We start from the raw sequence: 20,400 nt of genomic DNA, 5'->3' as shown, positions 1-20,400 counted from the left end.
TTTCTGCTGACAAAACCCCTACGGATACAGCCCATCATTTGTCTTGCCTTGGACGAAGCCTTCTCTACTTGATTGGCAGCCTTCATATCGTCGCTAATGATCACTCCTAAATCACGTTCCATCGTGGTCCTGGACAAGGTTTCACCATTTAGTGTGTAAGTTCTGTGTGGATTTTTTTTGCCTAGATGCATTATTTTACATTTTTTAGCATTGAAGCCTAGCTGCCAAGTTGATGACCACTGCTCGAGCTGTCTTAGGTCCTGCGTCATAAAGTCAGGCACACTGCTTTTGCCAACTATGTTGCATAGTTTGGCATCGTCGCAAACAGTGATACTTTTCCTCTAAGTCCTTGGGTTAAATCTCCTATGAATAAATTAAATAGAATCGGCCCTAAGACGGAGCCCTGAGGTACTCCACTCATCACTGCTGACGTTTTGGAGGGGGTACCGTTTACCATCACCCTTTGAAGCCTACCATCTAGCCAATCCTTTACCCATGTAGTGAATGTATCCCCTAATCCCATTGATTTTAGCGCAACCTGGAGAGGCGGCAGCGTCAAGCTTAGCCTCTTCCCTGCTGAAGTAGGTGACAAAACTTTTGGCTAGCCTGGCGGGGCAGCCTTCTTTACATTTGGGGCTTGACACAGCTGCTAATTCCGTGCGCTTGGCTTGGGAGCCTCCACAGCAAAGTTAAGTCATTGAAGGTTGACTCTTCGCTCCAGGAGTCGGACACTTTCTCAGAATATATGAAATATTTGTGGAATGAGTTTCAAAGCTGGTGTACTCCCCTTGCGCAGCCCCAATCCGCCTCTGAGGCGTCGCTCAGTTGTATTGCTCCTTTGGACACGTCCTCGGCTCGACCAGCTGCTGTTCTTGCGCTGCCTAATCTGGGGGATCCTAATGAGGATGACCAGCTTGCTTACCTTTTATTTACAGGCACAGCGCTTCCCGGGACAGGAGATCATAGACTGTGGAGCCCTCGGGGGTTTTGGAACCTGGGGATGATCCCATGCTTCTATGTTTATTTAAGTCTGCGGCTTATTTCTGAATCTTTATAGGAGTTGAATTTAGTCACTCAGCCAGCTCCATCCACTTCTTCCTCCTGGTTTTGTGGTGTGCACTCGCAGTCTGCAATCTTTCCCTGGCACCCTGATATGAGAGTTCTGGTCTCAGAGCAGTATAACTCTCTGGAAGGTGCTCTTAAGATATCCAGAGCCTTGTCGTGATTGTATCCTCTGGTACAGGAGTGTCAGCAGCTTTTGGGTTAGCCCAGGGTGAGTTCTTTGGTGCGCAAGTGACTAAATGCACATGTCTACCCAGTGAATGTGGTGTGGTGCTAAAAGATATGCAGGAAAATTATGTGGATGTGGTCCTCCGGAGACTCTTTGATAGTTTCTGAAGGGGGCTTTTTGTGACAGACTGCTGGTTAAGCAACCGTTCCCTTCCTGTGTAGTCTTACCAAGGCTCCCTTTGAGCCCTTTCAAGATGCTTCCCTCTTGGACTTGCCGCTCAAGACCTTTTTTCTGGTTGCCATTACTTCGACGTGATGTCGGAATTCCAGGCTCTTTCTTGCATTTCTCGGAGACCAGAGTTTCTTTACGAACGATTCCTTCCTTCCTGCCAAAAGTGGTTTCGGCTTTCAATGTTAATCAGGAAGTCCATTTGCCTGCCTTTCAGCCTACTGGTTCCAGGACATAAGATCACAGCTTTTTGGGGACAGCTTTTGTACATCCCATCTGTCTAGAATATCTTGCCTATTGCATTAGAAAAAGAGATTATGTACTTACCCTGGTAAGCTCTTTTCCAGTAGATAGGTGAGATATTCTAGACTCCCGCCCTGTCCTTCCTGTGTCTACTTCCTGTTTATGCTTCTCAAAGCTGATTCTTTAATGCTGTATGTATGTTTCCATTTTATATGGAAGTAGTTTCTGAGCCTGTTTGCTACAGGTGTCTCTACTTCACGTTTATTTGGTGCTTGGGTATTAACTGCAGGTGGAGCTAAGGAGCCCAGTGAAGTACAGCAGAGGCAAAAGGAAAAATCCGGAGTGGATTCCTTCTGCAGATGGCATGCGGCCATAGGGACACATCCCATCCTCTATAATAAAACCCTTAGTGTGCTTGCGCATTTAAGAAGCCATGATCCCTGCTGCCGTGATGTGTGCCTCCATGCCAAATTCAATTTGAGGCGCATGGGGCGGCTTGCGGCACGTGGGACAGAAGGAGGCAGAAGAAGGAGAGTGCGACTGTTTTGTTCTGCGGTTTGGTGATTTCGCATGCGCAGTAGAGTTTGCAGCAGTTTCCCCATCAGTAGGAGCTTGCGGCGGTTTAAACATTACCTTTCTTCAACGACTCTGCGACCCTGAAACCACTGCAGACCACTACGAAAACCGGGTAAAAGGTAAAGTGAAGGGAGAAGGGCTACTGCTGGACAGAGGGAGATAAAAGGAAGGGAGAAGGGCTACTGCTGGACAGGGGGAGCAGGGGTGCTGGACACGAGGGATATAAAAGGAAGGGAGAAGGCCTATCGCTGGACAGGGGGAGCAAGGAAGGGGTACTGCTGGACAGGGGGAGGTAAAATGAAGAGAGAAAGGCTTCTGCAGGACAGGGGGAGCAGGGAAGGGGTGCTGCTGGACACGGGGGAGGTAAAAGGAAGGGAGAAGGCAAAATGGGATTGGCACGTGGGTTCTCTTCATAGAGGAAGGTAGGGGTGGGTCATTAGTGTGGGCAGACTAGATGGGCCATAGCCCTTTTCTGCCTTCAGTTTCTATGTTTCTATGTTTCTGCTGCTGGACAGGGGGAGCAAGGAAGATGTACTGCTGGACAGGGGGAGGTAAAATGAAGGGATAAGGGCTTCTGCTGTACAGGGGGAGCAGGGAAGGGGTGGTGGTGGACACGGGGGAGGTAAAATGAAGGGAGAAGGGCTGCTGCTGGACAGGGAGAGCAGGGAAGGGGTGCTGCTGGACACAGGGGAGGTAAAAGGAAGGGAGAAGGGCTGCTGCTGGACAGGGGGAGAAGGCAAGGGGTGCTGCTGGACACAGGGGATGTAAATTGGAGGGAGAAGGGCTGCTGCTGGACAGGGGGAGCAGGGAAGGGGGGGTGGTGGACACAGGGGAGGTAAAAGGAAGGGAGAAGGCCTAATGCTGGACAGGGGGAGCAAGGAAGAGGTACTGCTGGACAGGGGGAGTTAAAACGAAGGGAGAAGGGCTGCTGCTGGACAGGGGGAGCAGAGAAGGGGTGCTGCTGGACATGGGGGAGGTAAAAGGAAGGGAGAAGGGCTGCTGCTGGACAGGGGGAGCAGGGAAAGTGTGGTGGTGGACACAGGAGAAGTAAAAGGAAGGGAGAAGGGCTGCTGCTGGACAGGGAGAGCAGGCAAGGGGTGCTGCTGGACACAGGGGAGGTAAAAGGAAGGAAGAAGTGCTGCTGCTGCTGGACAGGGGGAGCAGGCAAGGGGTGCTGCTGGACACAGGGGAAGTAAAAGGAAGGGAGAAGGGCTACTGCTGGACAGGGGGAGCAGGGAAGGGGTGCTGCTGGACACAGGGGAGGTAAAAGGAAGGGAGAAGGGCTACTGCTGGACAGGGGGAGCAGGGAAGGTGTGGTGGTGGACACAGGGGAAGTAAAAGGAAGGGAGAAGGGCTGCTGCTGGACAGGGGGAGCAAGGAAGGTGTGGTGGTGGACACAGGGGAAGTAAAAGGAAGGGAGAAGGGCTGCCGCTGGACAGGGGGAGCAGGCAAGGGGTGCTGCTGGACACAGGGGAGGTAAAAGGAAAGGAGAAGTGCTGCTGCTGCTGGACAGGGGGAGCAGGCAAGGGGTGCTGCTGGACACAGGGGAGGTAAAAGGAAGGGAGAAGGGCTACTGTTGGACAGGGGGAGCAGGGAAGAAGTGCTGCTGGACACGAGGGACGTAAAAGGAAGGGAGAAGTCCTGCTGGACAGGGGGAGCAAGGAAGAGGTTCTGCTGGACAGGGGGAGGTAAAATGAAGGGAGAAGGGCTGCTGGACAGGGGGAGCAGGGAAGGGGTGGTGGTGGACAGCCAAGGAAAGAGAGAGAGAAAAAGAAAGACACACACACATCTATTCTAGCACCCATTAATGTAACGGGCTTAAAGACTAGTCTGTTTAGAATGTCTCACCTATCTACTGGAAAAGAGCTTCCCAGGGTAAGTACATAATCTCTTTTTCTGAATCTTATTTTTGCAAGTATAGCAAGTGACCTCAAACAACATCCTGTGCTTTCTGTGAAACTGTATCATTTCTAATGAATGCCTGGTTTTCAGGAATCTAGGATGGGCTATTAATGGAGGCTACTGCTTTATAGAATAGTGCACATCAGTATTAATGAGTCCTTATTGTGGACCTGCTCAAAGGCCTCAGAAATGGAGCCTACGCACAGCCCTGTAATCACAAGCTGAGACAATCCGCGTAGTTAGAATGCTCCTGCTCCAATCATTGGCCACAATATACCTATTTAAAGTGCTATATATCTAGTTAAAGTGCTAATTTGCTTGACTTAAAACAATACACTATAATTGTGATATTCTTCCAAAAACTCTTTATCAAATACTGTATGCATTATTCGGATTTGAAAAACTAGATCACAAAGACTTATCTGTTTTGTTTAATCTTCACTGGTGGAGTCTTTATAATAAAATTTCGTTTCAATACATGTCCACTTTGCCATGTATTGAAACGAAATTTTATTATAAAGACTCCACCAGTGAAGATTAAACAAAACAGATAAGTCTTTGTGATCTAGTTTTTCAAATCCGAATAATGCATACAGTATTTGATAAAGAGTTTTTGGAAGAATATCACAATTATAGTGTATTGTTTTAAGTCAAGCAAATTAGCACTTTAACTAGATATATAGCACTTTAAATAGGTATATTGTGGCCAATGATTGGAGCAGGAGCATTCTAACTACGCGGATTGTCTCAGCTTGTGATTACAGGGCTGTGCGTAGGCTCCATTTCTGAGGCCTTTGAGCAGGTCCAAATAAGGACTCATTAATACTGATGTGCACTATTCTATAAAGCAGTAGTTTCTACTATTTTTTGTGATTGTGATATATACTGCTGGGTTGTATACCTTTAGGTTTTACACTATTAATGGAGGCACCATTTCTACTATCCATTGTCAGCTCTCCACCCCCACCATAAGGACCAGATCTCTCTTCTTACCTCTTCTCACAGTTATCGTGCTGGGCCTTGAGCATCCATGCATGATCAAGACCCTGAATTAGCCCAGCCCCATAACTGAGAAGAGAGAGTTGGTCGTGGAGGAGAGCTGTGCCAGTTAACTGTGAATGCTGGGGAGCTGCCACTGGGAAGAATCTAGATTTGGCTGTAAGATGAAATTTACAGGATGTTTTGGTGCTGAAGCTGGGGGTGGGTGGGCTATTATTAGAAACAATATGGGTAACTAAATGCTCAGTTTGTTCTTTTGAAAGTGTTTTTGGTATATCAAAAAATAAGGTGTATGAAGAGCAGAAGGTTATATAATCTCTCTTTGCAGGAACCCCCCAAATCTGCTAAAAGCATCACCAAGAACAATATCAGTGGGAAGGATGGTGGTACCGAGAGCTCTGAAGAGGTAAGGAGGCTAATATGTGGAGGACAGAGGATGGTGGTGCAGAGAGCCCCAAGGAGGTAACTGAACTTTAGGGAAAGGGATTGGGCTTGTATACCATCTTTTTGTAGGTTTGCAATCACGCTCAAAGCGGTTTCCATACAGGTACTTCAAGCATTTTCCCTATCTGTCCCGGTGGGCTCACTGTCTTATCTAATGTACCTAGGGCAGTGGAGGATTAAGAGACTTGCCCAGGGTGGGTTTGAACCCACAACCTTAGAGTGCTGAGGTTATAGCTCTAAGTAAAAAAAGGACTGTGGATGAATATATTCTAAATGATGATTTATATTCATCAAACTTCATGATAAAAACATATATAGATGTAATTGTCCACATATGTTGATCCTAACAGACCCAACATGGTCCATGTTTCGGTGGACACGCCTTCCTCAGGGGTCCTGGAAATATGTTATATTAATATTTTAACAGGTGCTGTTGTGAGATATTTAAGTGAAGTTAGGGCCACCTAACTAGAATGGATAAATGGCTAAAGACTGTGCTAGGGTGTTATCCCAGGACAAGCAGGCAGCCTATTCTCAACATGTGGGTGACATCATCCATGGAGCCCGGATGTGGACAGCTTCGCAAGCAGACTGCCGCACCGCACCGCCCGATGCAGGGCACGTGTCTCCTCAGTTCTCCGCGGAGCCGAGAAGTCCTATTTCGACACTCTGCACTAGACTCAGTTCTACTTCGTGCCTTCTCTCACCGTGGCTCGTGTTTTATTTTTTACAGGGTCGCTGTGTTTCTTTGTGCTTTTTCATTTAACCCCCCCCCCCAAAAAAAAACCTTACATTTATTTTTTTCCTTTGTGTCACGGCGGGGCCTGCCTCGCAGCCTCAGCCTACAGGCTTCGGTGTGGGCAGTCTTAAAGCTTTCTATAGCTTAAAGTGACAGTACACTTTTACACTGTTCTTACTGGGCTCTATGGATGGCGTCGCCAACTCACATGTGAGAATATCTGCCTACTGTGCCTGGATAACACCTGTTACAGTGAGTACTGTATTTTTTTGCTCCATAAGATGCACTTTTTTTCCACCCAAAAGTGGGTGGAAATGTCAGTGCGTCGTATGCAGCGAAGATACAAATTTTTAACCCCTCCCCCCCCCGTTGGTCCTTTTTAAAACACCCCCAAGTACCTTTTTTAACCCCATCCTTTTTTAAAACATCACCCCACCCATCCTATCCCTCTACAAATGTCCCCCATAGCCTGGTGGTCCAGCGGGGCATTGGCCAGCAGGCGCGAGTCCTCCACCCGCCTGCCTGAGCCCGAGCTGCCTCGACCTATCCCATTGCTTGGTGGTTCAGCAGTCTATCGGCCGGTAGGCGTGAGCTGCCCACCTGCCTGGGCCCATGCTGCCCTCTGAATGGTGTCTTCAGTTCTTGCAAGCGACTCATGAGAACCAAAGACACCATTCAGAAAGCAGCACGGGCCCAGGCAGGCGGGTGGAAAGCTCACGCCTGCTGGCCGATACACCGCTGGACCACCAAGCAATGGGAGACGTATAAGGAGGTGCGGGACGGGACGAGGTGGCATGGGCCCAGGTGGGCAGAAAGCTTGCGCCTGCTGGCTGATACACCGCTGGACCACCAGGCAGCAAGGGACGGGACAGGAGGTGTTTTAAAAAGGGATGGGGAGGTTATGATTCTTTTTTCCTCCCTGTATTTAATCTTGTTTGCTGTTTTACTTCTTTACCATGTCAGTATATTGGTTGCCTTTCCTTGATATGTCTGTCATTACACTTTATTATGACGGGGAGAGGGCTAAAGGGGGACAGTTTCTTGTTTTGCTCTTTCTGGCATGTTCTTATACTGTCCTTCTTGGGTGGGGTGGGAATAAGGTGCTGGATATTGTTGTTGAAAACAAAATTTTTAAAAACATTTCCTGTACCTTATGTTTCTTTCTCTGTTTGTTAAATAAAAATTGTTGTACTATAAAAAGGGACCAGGGGGGGTTTAAAAAAGGTACTGGGGGACAGGCTACAGAGGCTGGGGGCAGTGCCTGGGATATATTAGTACATAATTTGGTTCAGAATGTTTGTTTTCTAATTTTCCTACCTCTAAATCTAGGGTGCATCTTATGGAGCGAAAAATACGGTAACTGTGCTTTTTGATGTGTGATCTGTAATATAAGTGGTGTATCTATTTCTTGTTTTGCTTGTTTTAGCTGTGAATTGTATGAAATTTATTGATGTATTCAATTTCTATACCGTTCTCCCAGTGGAGCTCAGAATGGTTTTACATGAATTTATTCAAGCATTTTTCCCTGTCTGTCCCGGTGGGCTCACCATCTATCTAATGTACTTGGAGCAATGCGGCATTAAGTGACTTGCCCAGGGTCACAAGGAGCAGCATGGATTTGAACCCACAACCTCAGGGTGCTAAGGCTCCATCACACAAAATATTTTTAAGTAAACGGGGGATATTGATTAGTTGTCACTGTTTCTTTAGAGTCGGGAATGATTTTAGGAAACTGGAGAGAGGCAGATTTGGTTTTTCTTCATAAAAGTGAAAATAAGGAGGAAGCAGGAAAATGCAGGTCAGTAAATTTAATGGAAACGTAATGTAATTTATTTCTTATATACCGCTACATCCGTTAGGTTCTAAGCGGTTTACAGAAAATATACATTAAGATTAGAAATAAGAAAGGTACTTGAAAAATTCCCTTACTGTCCCGAAGGCTCACAATCTAACTAAAGTACCTGGAGGGTAATAGAGAAGTGAAAAGTAGAGTTAGAGGAAAAATAAAAATAAAATAAACATTTTAACAAGACTGCATTGATCTAAATACTTTGGAAGGTAGAAGAGAGGAGAGAAAGGAATAGAAGCATGATGAAGTGATGAAGTGGAGCAAGTAAGTTTAGTAGGAGCGATTGATGTTTCCAGAAAGGGCTTCTTCAGGGAAGAGACTTGGCCAACAGTCCCAGGATGCCTATGTCTCCTCCCCTGAGATGTTCTCCCATCCATGCATTCCCTCCCAGACACACTGCCCGTGCCCCAGCCGCTCCAAGGAGGCTGCCCCAGATGAGGCCCACGGTGAGTGCAGGATTCTCTCCTCTGCGGGAAAGCCGCCCGGAGCCAACAGAAATACTGCTAAAACAGAGGGTGGTGCAGTTCTGGTATCCAGGGGATGGCAAGATCTGAAGCAGCAGCATGGTTTTACTTGAGGTAGGTCTGGTCAGATGGTTCAGATCAAATTTTTTGGGTGATCAGAATAGAGGATTCGATTTCAGCAAGGCCTAGGACTCCGTTTCACAGAGGTAATGCACTCTTTTTATGGGCCTAAAGTTACTGACTGGGTTAGGAAATGATTGTCACTTTCCACTCAAACAGTAATGGCAAGTGGAGTTCACTTTGGGGAAAAGGGCTGCCAGGATTAATCCTTGGTCCAGTTCTGGCGCACAGGCCCACTGCCCCAGGTATGTTAGATAGATTGTGAGCCCATCAGGACAGACGGGAAAATGCTTGAGTACCGGAATAAATTCATGTAAACCATTATGAGCTCCCCTGGAAGAACAATATAGAAAATGTGAAAAGTTTCAGCCTCTAATAACCAGAGCTGGTGTTGTGACATCATAATGCCTCATTCCACCAATGCCTAAGAGCCAATCTCATCAGTGATGTCGCAATGGTTTCATTGTCCTAGACTTGGCTCACTTTTACTACATTTGATTTCTAGAATGGCGCAGTGCTTAAAGCTGCATCCTCAGCACACGCTGCCCCTTGTGACCCTGGGCAAGTCACTTAATCCCCCATTGCTCCAAGCCCACCGGGACAGACAGGGAAAAATGCTTGTAATGTTGCAGAAGATTTAGGTCTGGAATCTCAGGCCATGTTGGCATTGAAGTCATTGAAATCTTGTTGCTAGCTTCTGAGGTGTCAGTTGTTTTTTTGAAGTTTGCAGCCTTTCAAAATCTTTGTCTTTATCCCAGGACAAGCAGGCAGCATATTCTCTACATGTGGGTCATCTACGGAGCTCTCTAGTGGACATTCTCGCAAGCAGACTTGCTTGAAGATCTTCAAGCTTGCGAGTGTACTGCGCATGCGCGAGTGTCCCTCCCGCCCGACTCAGGGCATGTCTCTCCTCAGCGTGGCCTCAGTTCTAAGTTTTCTGCGGAGCCAGAAGCCCTGCTCCCTTGCTCTGCGCAAATTTGTAGTGCCTCCTTGCACCGCGGCTTGTTTTATTGTTTTCAGGTGAGTCGCATCTTTGTCTTGTTCAAAAAAAATAAACAAACAACTTTTCAATTCTTCGTACTTTTTTTCGACCGGGATATTGTTTTTTTTGTTTTTTTTTTTAGTTCAAATCTATTTTATTAAGCAACAGTAAAGACAACAGCAATAACAACCATGTGATACATTTTCGTCAAACACCCGCGGAGGACTGTACTCTTATGTCCTCCCCAGACCCACCCTACCCCCACCCCCCAACAAAGAAGCCCCTCCCCCCCACCCACCCCTCCCCATCCCCCCAGAGATACAGAAAAACTCATAAGCAGGGATCAGCATAGACACCGAGAAGCACAGTGTCAGAGGTGGAGTCTATTCAAGACCCGACTACGACTCTCAGGAGTCAAAATGTTCAAATATGGAGTCCAAGTGTGAACAAAGTCTCTGCTCCGGCGTCGAGAAGGACTAGCCAAACGGGCCTCCCAACCCATAAGTTCATGAAGGCGATTCCTCAGGCCGCCTGGCCTCGCGGGGCCGCGGTTATAATTTTTCTTATGTCTTGGCGTCTGTTCGGGTTTAAGAACTGCACTAAGTGCGCCCGGGTGATCTCTATCACTGACCCCCATCGTTGGTGTGTGGAGTGCCTTGGGGCTGATCACCACGCCGAGTCTTGCCCGCGTTGTGCTACTCTCCAACCGCGGGCTCTTCGTCAGCGAGTGGCCAAATTCCTCCAACTTTTTGGCCCCATGGAGACGCTAGACCCGTATGCCAGGCTTCCACCACAGTGGACCTCAACGAGAGAAGTTCAGATTTATCACAATTAACACGCAGGATGCTCAAGATAAAGGAAAATATCGTCAGCAAACAGATTAATTCAGCTCTCCTTTTCACCAAGGCGAATACCCCGAAGAGATGGGTCCCCATGAACTTTAGCGGCGAAGGGTTCGATAGCTAACACAAAAAGGAGCGGAGACAACGGGCAGCCCTGTCGCGTCCCCCTTCCCAATGCAAACGGATCAGTAAACTGACCATTTACTAAAAGTCTGGCTTGCGGTCGAATATATAAGCTACAGATCCATTGATGAATGTGACCCTCAATGCCAAACTGGCGTAAAACCCAAAAAAGATATTGCCAGGATATGCTATCAAATGCCTTCTCCATATCCAGACCAACAATAGACGATGTTCCCACCAGTCCACGCCTGGAATGAAGGGCCATCAAAGCACGAGCCAGATTCTTGGACGCATAGCGGCCTGGCACGAACCCGGCCTGATCATCATGGATCAAAAGCGGCAAAAATGCATTCAACCTGTTTGCCAAGATCGCGGCAAAAAGCTTGGCGTCCTGGTTAATAAGAGAAATGGGGCGATAGGACCCCACCTGGACTGGGTCCTTGCCGGGTTTAGGCAACAGCACAACGTGGGCCAGATTAGGGGTCCCCAAACCCTGCGCCTCGGAGAGCACAATAAACGCCTCCGCCAAGACAGGGGAGACCTGATCCGACAAAATCTTGTAGTATTCAGAGCCAAACCCATCAGGGCCAGGTGCTTTAGTTAACTTGAGCTTCTTAATACCTAGCTGCACCTCCCCAGAGCTAATAGGTACATTCAGTTTCTCCAACTGAGCCACCGTCAGCTTGGGAAGCGTGAGCCCCTGAAAGAAAGCATCTCTATTAGAGTCCGAGAATGGTCGCTTAGCGTACAGAGATTCATAAAAGTGAATGAATTGTTGTTGAATCTGCTGCTCCTGGGTGCAACAATTACCTTTCTTGTCCTGAATAGACAAAATAGCCTTGTGCATACGCAGAGGTCGTACCAGATTGGCCAACAGTCTTACCCCCCCAGGAATACAATTTATACCGTTGAAAATAAATATCTCGAGAGGCCCTCTGGGTTAAAATGGTATCAATCTGTTGCTGTACGGTCAGCAGACAAAGTTTATCATCCGCGGAAAGGGAGATACAATGTCGCGTCCTCAATTGTCGAAGCTCCCCCGAGAGAGCCAATAAATCAGCATCCATTTTCTTCCTCTTGCGAGAAAGATAAGCAATAATGAACCCCCGCAGAACTGCCTTGGAGGCTTCCCAAAATGTCACTGGGTGGACGTTTTCAGTGTTATTATGATAACTATACTCCAACCACTGTTCCCTAAGATATTTATGAAATTCTAGATCTCTATAGAGGTAACTCGGAAATTTCCAATGCCGTTCCCCCGACTCCGGCGTAAACTGAAGTTCCATGACAACTGGTGAGTGATCCGACAAGTGAACCTCTTCAATGTCTATCCCAGACACCCTGGGGAGCAGAGAGGGCGATACCAACAGGTAGTCCAACCGGGCATATACATTGTGGGGATGCGAGTAAAAAGTGTAGGTGCGTTCCGTGGGGTGTAAAATCCTCCAGGTGTCCAATATAACTGCAACTGGCTAAGCAAAAATTTTACCCCCTTGGCTCCATGGTCCCTTGCCCCCACCTTTGCCGGATTACAGTCCAGGGCAGGATCTACATTAATGTTAAAGCCCCCCCCCCTAACAGTGGCTGGTAATCTGAATACATGGCTATCTTGGCAAGCAGAGCTGAAAAAAATGTATGATTATACACATTAGGAGCATGCAGATTGCATAATAACCATTTGTGCCCCCATAATTCCCCCAACACTATAACATATTGGTCCTCCTGGTCTTAGAGAACTTTATGAATATGGAAGGGCAGTTGTTTATGAATAAGTATGGCAACCCCTCGTTTCCGGGTACCAAAGGAGGACGAGCAGACCTCGCCCACCCAGTCTCTCCGAAGCTTGAGGTGTTCAGTAAGGGAAAGATGGGTTTCTTGCACAAAAGCGATATCAGTCCCCCTCCTCCGGAACCAGGTCAAAACTTTCTTCCTCTTTACTGAAGAGTGAATCCCGTCCACATTTAAGGTAGTTATAGTCATGAGTAAATATTGTCCCAGGTACAATAACAGGAAACAAAAGAGTACAGTGGACGGACGGCCCCCCAGCTAGGCCTCCCATCCATGGAAACTGGAGCAGTGGCACACCAAAGAAGCTCAATTGACTCAGAAGCCAGATCATCCACCCCCGGGCACGCTGTACCATACACATGCAACCCTCTCCCCTATCCACACTCGCAACCACCACTCATACCACCACTCAATCACACCATCCACCCCTCCACACCCCCATCCAATCACTCCTCCCCCACCCGCTCCCCACCAATCCCACCCCTCCCCCCAGAGAAAAACTTCCCCAGAGTCATCCCCAAATCCCAACCCCCAATACAAAAGAGAAAACTAAGAACAAAAAACTGCGCTCCCAATGATCGGAGCAACCTAAAGTCCATGACCGAGCTCTCGTAGACCCACAGTCTCCCACAAAGATATCAACTGCTAATGCTGTAGGGAAACCAGACAGCGCCAGATCAGAGCATCCTCTCACAGACAGCCTGGTCCAAACATGCTGCAGCAGTGGCGAAACAGTAGAGTATAAACAAAGCTCATTGCATGCGGCGCTAGGCAGTCCATGGCAAGGATCCAGAAACAGAGCAAAAAGGTCATTAGGCTCCAAGTGACCCAGATAATGCAGCTCACCACCACTCAAGCCATCAGAGTCCATGCAGAACTACCCTCTAGGGCCCGAGTATTCAAGAGGACTCGCAAGAAAACTTAGGCCTCGACAGGAGAGTACAGAGGGCAAACTGCCGCGTCAAACGGTCGGGTCAGCCGCCGGGGCCCCCCCATCAGCTATAGCCGGCAAGGCGTCCAAAAAATGCTGCGCTGCCACTCGATCAGCAAAGGTATGAGGTTTCCCATCTCTCCAAATGCGCAAAGACGCCGGATACACCAACGCAAAACGCACTCCTCGTTGATGAAGTGTGGTACAAAGGGGCGCCATTTCTTTACGAAGGGAAGCCACAAGAATAGAATAATCATTGAACAACAACAGTTTTTTCCCTTCATAGTCCAACTGACCCGCTTTCCGATAGGCTTGTAGGATAAGCTCTTTTCCCTTCCAGTTTAGGTATCAAGCAATTGCTGCCCTGGATCGGTTGTTATCTCCCGAGCGTTGACCCATGCGATGCGCTCGCTTGCAGATAAAGCCGGCTGCTGGTAGTTCCAGGCCCAGCCTAGTCAGGAGCCAGATTTAGAAGAAGTGGTAAAGGTCACAGTCAGCCCGGAGCTCCGGAAGACCCACCACGTGAAGATTGTTCCGGCGCTAGCGATCCTCCTGTTCATCAAGTCGGTCAGTCAGTGCTGTCACCTGGGCCTGTAGGGCAACCACTTTAGTGCGATCCCGCAGTGCCGCATCCTCACCGTCAGAGACATGCTGCTCCACCGCCGCGATGCGGCTCACCTGTGATTCAAATCTTTCATTTATACAGTCTACAGTGGACTGGAGTTTGTGGAGTCGATCCTCTAGGGCTGCGGTCACCATATGAGATATTTCTTGTGCCCACTCTCCCCATTGCTCTGGGGCAGAAGATGGAGTTGGCGATGCCGCCATTTTAGACACAGGGAAGGCAGGCTTATGCTTAGGCATTTTCACGGAGCGTAACGGCATTCCAGGCTCAGACAGCCGCTTCTGAGATTGCACTCCCGCCCAGCACTGCAAGAAGGACTCCGGCGATATTAGTGCCGATCGGGCAGTAAGTTAAAGAGAATTGAGCAGGTTTATGGAGACCTGGGGTTGGAGAGCTTGAGTGGACACGTCCGCTCAAGTCAAACACATCACATGACCCTCCCCGTCCCCTCTACTTCTATACCTTGCACTGGTCCTCGTAGTCCATTTAGAATTAAGTCCAGAACTGCGTTTCCTCTCGTATTTTCCTTGACAAGTTATTCCAGGAAGCAGTCGCCTATATCGTCCACGAACTTGGTCTGCCTACCGCAGCTGGAGGTGCCTAGTTTGCAGTCTATCCCCGGATAATTGAAGTTGCCCATGATAACTGCATTGTTTCCTTTGCAGTTGCGTTTAATCTCGTTCGTCATTTCTCCATCAATTTCTTTGGACTGCCCTGGGGGTCAGTAGTAGATGCCGATCTTCGTTTCCGTTCCATTTGTTCCTGGAATTTTGGCCCATAGAGACTGTACCTTATTGTTTGATTCCGGCATGTTCTCTCCGGTAGACTCAATTCCCTCTTTGACTTATAGGGCAATGCCCCCACCTTTTTGAGCCACTCTGTCTCTGCAATAAAGCTTGTATCCCGGTAGCACAGTGTCTCTCACGTTTTCCTCATTCCACCATGTTTTCATGATGCCAATGATGTCAAGGTTATCTTTTTGTGCCTTAGCTTCTAATTCACCCATCTTATTCCTTAGGCTCCTTGCGTTCCGTGTACATGCACTTCAGTTTGCGGACTTTCTGGCATTTCCTTCCCTCTTATGTCCCTTTTGATCCATCAAGATTTCTGTCTTGCCTATGATCCGGTGAGTCTTCTCCGCTATCTTCCTGCACAGTATCTTCTGGGTATACCGGTTCCTGAACCATCGACTCTCAGTCGACTGTCGGCTTTCCCCACCTTACTAGTTTAAAAACTTCTCAATTTCTCTCTTGATGTTGCTTGCAAGTAGCCTTGTTCCATCTCCACTGAGGTGGAGTCCATCCTTCCTGAATAGCTTGCTCTTCCTCCAGATTGTTGTCCAGTTGGGCACGAAATGGAATCCTTCTTTATCCCAGGACAAGCAGGCAGGTATTCTCACTAATGGGTGACGTGATCCAACAGAGCCCCGATGCAGACGCCTCACAAGCATTTTTGCTTGAAGAAACTCGAAGTTTTGAGTCACTCGCACCGCGCATGTGCGAGTGCCTTCCCGCCCAGACCAGGGCGCGTCTCCTCAGTTCTTACTCTTCCGCGGAGCCGAGAAGTCCATCTTCGACTCTCTGCGTGAAGTTTTTTCACTTGTGCCTTCTAAAGTCCGCGGTTTTGGGTCTTTTTCTCTCTTAATCGCTGATTTTCGTCATTCTTTATTGTTTAAAAAAAAAAAGTGTGCTGCAATGCCTTCCTCGGTCTCTTCAGGTCAGGTAGCACAGCAGCCCATTCCACCGTTAGTGTTAAAAGTGCCCAAGGCCTCTAAGCCCAAGCACACACACACTACCTCCAAAGAGCGCGAGGCCCGTGCAGGCAGTCCATTTGCTAATGCGGATCCGTCCTTGCCAGCCTCATTCCAGACCTTGCTAGAGAAGCAATTCATTGAGCTCTTCACTACCATAGGGCCCAAGCTTCTCTCGCAAATCCAGCCTGGGCACGTGGAGGCCTCCCACGAGGTCGAGCCGCCTCCAGTGCCTCAGCGATACACATACTCTCTATAGGGAGCAGAGTCTCTGCGAGTGTCTGGTCTGGCATCGGTGCATGCATCGCAAGGAGCAGAGTCTTTGCCCATGCCTCCATGCAAGGAGGCAGACTCCCAGACTCGATGCAAGGAGTAGAGTCTTTGCAAGTGCCTCCATTGGAACCTATCCACTCGATGCAAGGAGTAGAGTCTTTGCGAGTGCCGCTGTTGGAGCCCATTCACCCATTGCAGGGGCTCGAACCTCTGTGGGTGCCTCGGGTGATCCCACTCACACACCCCTGCTTCGATCTAGGGCCTCCAGCCCCATCCACTACCTGGGAGCCTCATCGAAGACACACTGGCCTCGACAATCGAGATCGGTGTCCAGACACAGCCTGCATCACCGATTGAGGCACTCATCCAGGCATGCCAAGGTAAGCCAAGAGGATGTACTCAAGCAGATTGACAGACTAAAGAGCGACAAATCGCCGGGTCCGGATGGCATTCACCCAAGGGTACTCAAGGAACTAAAAGACGTAATAGCGGAGCCACTTCGACAGATATGCAACCTATCCTTAAAAACCGGAGAGATCCCGGAGGATTGGAAAATAGCAAATGTCACGCCCATCTTCAAGAAGGGCGCAAGGGGGGACCCGGGAAACTACAGGCCGGTGAGCCTGACCTCAGTCCTGGGAAAGATGATGGAGGCACTGATTAAAGACGGCATCTGTGAGCACATCGAAAAAAATGGGCAGCTAAAACCGAGTCAACATGGCTTCTGTAAGGGTAGGTCATGCCTCACAAACTTATTGTACTTCTTTGAGGGAGTGAACAGCCAGGTGGATAAAGGGGAATCTATAGACATCATTTACCTTGACTTCCAAAAAGCCTTCGACAAGGTGCCACACGAGAGACTGCTTAAAAAGATATGGAACCACGGGGTACAAGGGGAGGTCCACCGATGGATCAAAAACTGGCTGGCAAACAGGAAGCAGAGGGTTGGCGTAAAGGGCCACTACTCAGACTGGAAAGGGGTCACGAGCGGAGTTCCGCAGGGGTCGGTGCTGGGACCGCTCTTGTTCAATATCTACATAAATGACCTAGAGGCGGGAACTAAGTGTGAAGTCATTAAATTTGCAGATGACACCAAACTATACAGCAGGGCTCAAACCAAGGAAGACTGCGAGGATCTCCAAAAGGATCTAACGCAGCTGGAAAAGTGGGCCGAAAAATGGCAGATGAGCTTCAACGTGGGGAAATGCAAGGTCATGCACGTGGGGAAAAAGAACCCGATGTTCACATACAAAATGGGGGGAACACCACTAGGGGTTAGTAACCTGGAGAGAGACCTGGGAGTGATGGTAGACGCAACACTGAAGGCATCGGCACAATGCGCCACAGCCTCTAGGAAAGCAAACAGAATGCTGGGTATCATTAAGAAGGGTATTACGACCAGGACGAAAGAAGTTATCATGCCGCTGTATCGTGCAATGGTACGGCCGCATCTGGAGTACTGTGTCCAGTACTGGTCGCCGTACCTCAAGAAAGACATGGCGGTACTTGAGGGAGTACAAAGAAGAGCAACCAAACTGATAAAGGGAATGGAAAATCTCCCATATACCGACAGATTGAAGCAGTTGGGACTTTTCTCCCTGGAGAAGCGAAGACTTAGAGGAGACATGATAGAAACCTTCAAGATCCTGAAGGGCATAGAAAAAGTAGACAGGGACAGATTTTTCAAATTAAGGGGCACCACAAGCACAAGGGGGCATTGGGGGAAATTGAAAGGGGACAGGTTTAGAACAAACGCTAGGAAGTACTTTTTCACTCAGAGGGTGGTAGATACATGGAACGCGCTTCCAGAGGCTGTTGTAGACAAGAAAACACTAAATGGTTTCAAAGAAGGTTTGGATAGATTCCTAGAAGAAAAAGGGATTGGGGGGTATAGATAGGTATAGATCATTGCTCAGGCAATGGACGTGATGGGCCGCCGCGGGAGCGGACCGCTGAGCAGGATGGACCTATGGTCTGCCTCAGCGGAGGCAACTTCTTATGTTCTTATGTTCATGCCTCGCCTCATCGAAAACAGCCGTTCCTGCAGTGTTCTCCACCGGCTACGTCTCCGCTCCCGCTACCGGAGCTCAAGGACTCACTGGGGTCAATCTCACCATCACGATCCCCGTCCTCATTGGATCCAGAGGCCTCGACGTCCTCGAGTCCTTCTCGAGGCCGGACCTTGGTTGACCAGCTATGTTTCTCATCGTTTCTTTAGCAGATGGCTGCTGACTTGGACATTCAACTGGACACAGCTGTGGCTTTTCTCTGTGTCTGCTATGGCTGCTATGGCTGTCCTCTGCGTCTGTTGTGGCTTTCCTCTGCATCTGTTGTGGGTTTCCTCTGCGTCTGTTGTGGCTGTCCTCTGCGTCTGTTGTGGCTTTCCTCTGCGTGTGCTCTGGCTGTCCTCTGCGTCTGCTGTGGCTGTCTTCTGCGTCTGCTGTGGCTTTCCTCTGCGACTGCTGCGGTTATTCTACTGCTGTTCGTGCAGTGACTCGCCCCTTCTTAAGGCCCTTAGCAAAGGCGCTCATGCTAAGGCGAATGCCTTTAACGCTCGCCTTCAACGCTCGCTGAACGGCTGAGCGCCATTGGCTCTGCCCCTTTTAAGGCGGAGCTCTGAGTTCTGACATCAGAGGGGTGGGCGGAGCTACCTCTTGCCGCTGCCCTCACTCTCATCAGCCTCTGTCCTCTCCTCTCTACTCCTCCTTCACTCTCTCTTGCCTCCCGACTCTCTCTCCTGCCTCCTGACTCTGTTGCTTGCCTGGCTCTCAGGGCAAGCTGGAAGCAATCACCGTTGGCTCTGCCCCTTTTAAAGTGGAGCTCTGAGTTCCGACGTCAGAGGGGTGGGCAGAGCTACCTCTCGCCACTGCCCCTCACTCTCCTCTGCCTCTGTCCCCTCCTCTCTACTCCTTGACTCTCTGCTTGACCGGCTCTCAGGAACTTTTCCAAACCTTTCTTAAAACCAGCTACGCTATCCGCTCTTACCACATCCTCTGGCAATGCATTCCAGAGCTTAACTATTCTCTGAATGAAAAAAATTTTCCTCCTATTGGTTTTAAAAGTGTTTCCATGTAACTTCGAGTGTCCCGTAATTTTTGACGGAGTGAAAAATCGATCCACTTGTATCCATTCTACTCCGCTCAGGGTTTTGTAGACTTCAATCATATCTCTCCTCAGATGTCTCTTTTCAAAGCTGAAGAGCCCTAACCATTTTAGTCTTTACTCATGCGAGAGGAATTCCATCTCCTTTACCATCTTGGTCGCTCTTCTTTGAACCTTTTCTAGCGCCACTATATCTTTCTTGAGATAAGGAGACCAGAATTGAACGCAATACTCCAAATGAGGTCGCACCATGGAGCGATACGGAGGCATTATGACATTCTTAGTCTAGTTAACCATCCCTTTTTTAATAATTCCCAGCATCCTATTTGCTTTTTTGGCCGCCAGCACACATTGAGCGGAAGGTTTCATTGTATTGTCTACAATGATACCCAGATCCTTTTCTTGGGCGCTAACCCCCAAGGTTGACCCTAGCATCTGGTAACTGTGATTCAGGTTATTCTTCTTAATGTGTATCACTTTGCATTTGTCCACATTAAATTTCATCTGCCACTTGTATGCCCAGTCTTTCAATTTTTCACAATCCGCATGTGTTTTAACAACTTTGAACAGTTTAGTGTCATTTGCAAATTTAATCACCTCACTCGTCGTTCCAATTTCCAGATCATTTATAAATAAGTTAAATAGCATCGGTCCCAGTACAGACCCCTGCGGCCCTTGTGTCCGTCAGTAGGCCATCTGCAGGCCCTCTCAGAAGTCCATATTGGAGAAAAGGACAATGTTCAGGTGGATTTTCTCAGCTGCTCAGCATGCAGTTGTTTATCAAGACAGTAAGGTGAGTTTGTTTTGGGGACCTAAAATTTCAGTGCTTTACATTAAATAAATTATAAAAGTTTTTTAAAATTACAGACAATGCTATTGCTTGGATGCAGAATAAGAAAACAAATGTGGGTTTGCAAGATATTTATTTGCGTTATTGGAAGCAGGGCTGGCATTTAGAAGGGTGCAAACTGGGCCCCTGTCCAACAGGGGTTCCCAACCAAGCCTGTCTGAAGCTGAAGAAGCCTTTGGCTCCGCCCTGCCTATGTTTTGCTTTGGTCTCCAGCCTATTTAACACTGGCTTTGGGAAATATATTGTGGTGTGGTGGTCCATTGTTGTACTCATGCTGTCGTTCAGTGGAGACTCTGGCTTTCATAAAACTGATTGCAGCCTTCAGGGATGTTCTTCAAA

General features: G+C 48.4%; 1 protein-coding gene across 2 annotated transcripts in view; it reads left to right on the top strand.

The window, feature by feature from the left end:
* The window catches only part of PPP2R5D (protein phosphatase 2 regulatory subunit B'delta), a 391,698-nt gene that overhangs the window by 28,464 nt on the left and 342,834 nt on the right, over positions 1 to 20,400 (top strand). For both annotated transcript variants that reach the window (XM_033937705.1, XM_033937706.1), the window contains exon 2: positions 5,508 to 5,585. In XM_033937705.1, coding sequence (XP_033793596.1) covers positions 5,508 to 5,585 — 78 coding nt within the window. The remainder of the gene's footprint in view (positions 1 to 5,507; positions 5,586 to 20,400) is intronic.

This window comes from Geotrypetes seraphini, chromosome 3, assembly GCF_902459505.1.
Source record: "Geotrypetes seraphini chromosome 3, aGeoSer1.1, whole genome shotgun sequence".
NCBI classification, from domain to species: Eukaryota; Metazoa; Chordata; class Amphibia; order Gymnophiona; family Dermophiidae; genus Geotrypetes; species Geotrypetes seraphini.
The sequence above is the reverse complement of the archived record's forward strand: the minus strand, read 5'-3'. Positions and strand labels throughout refer to the sequence as shown.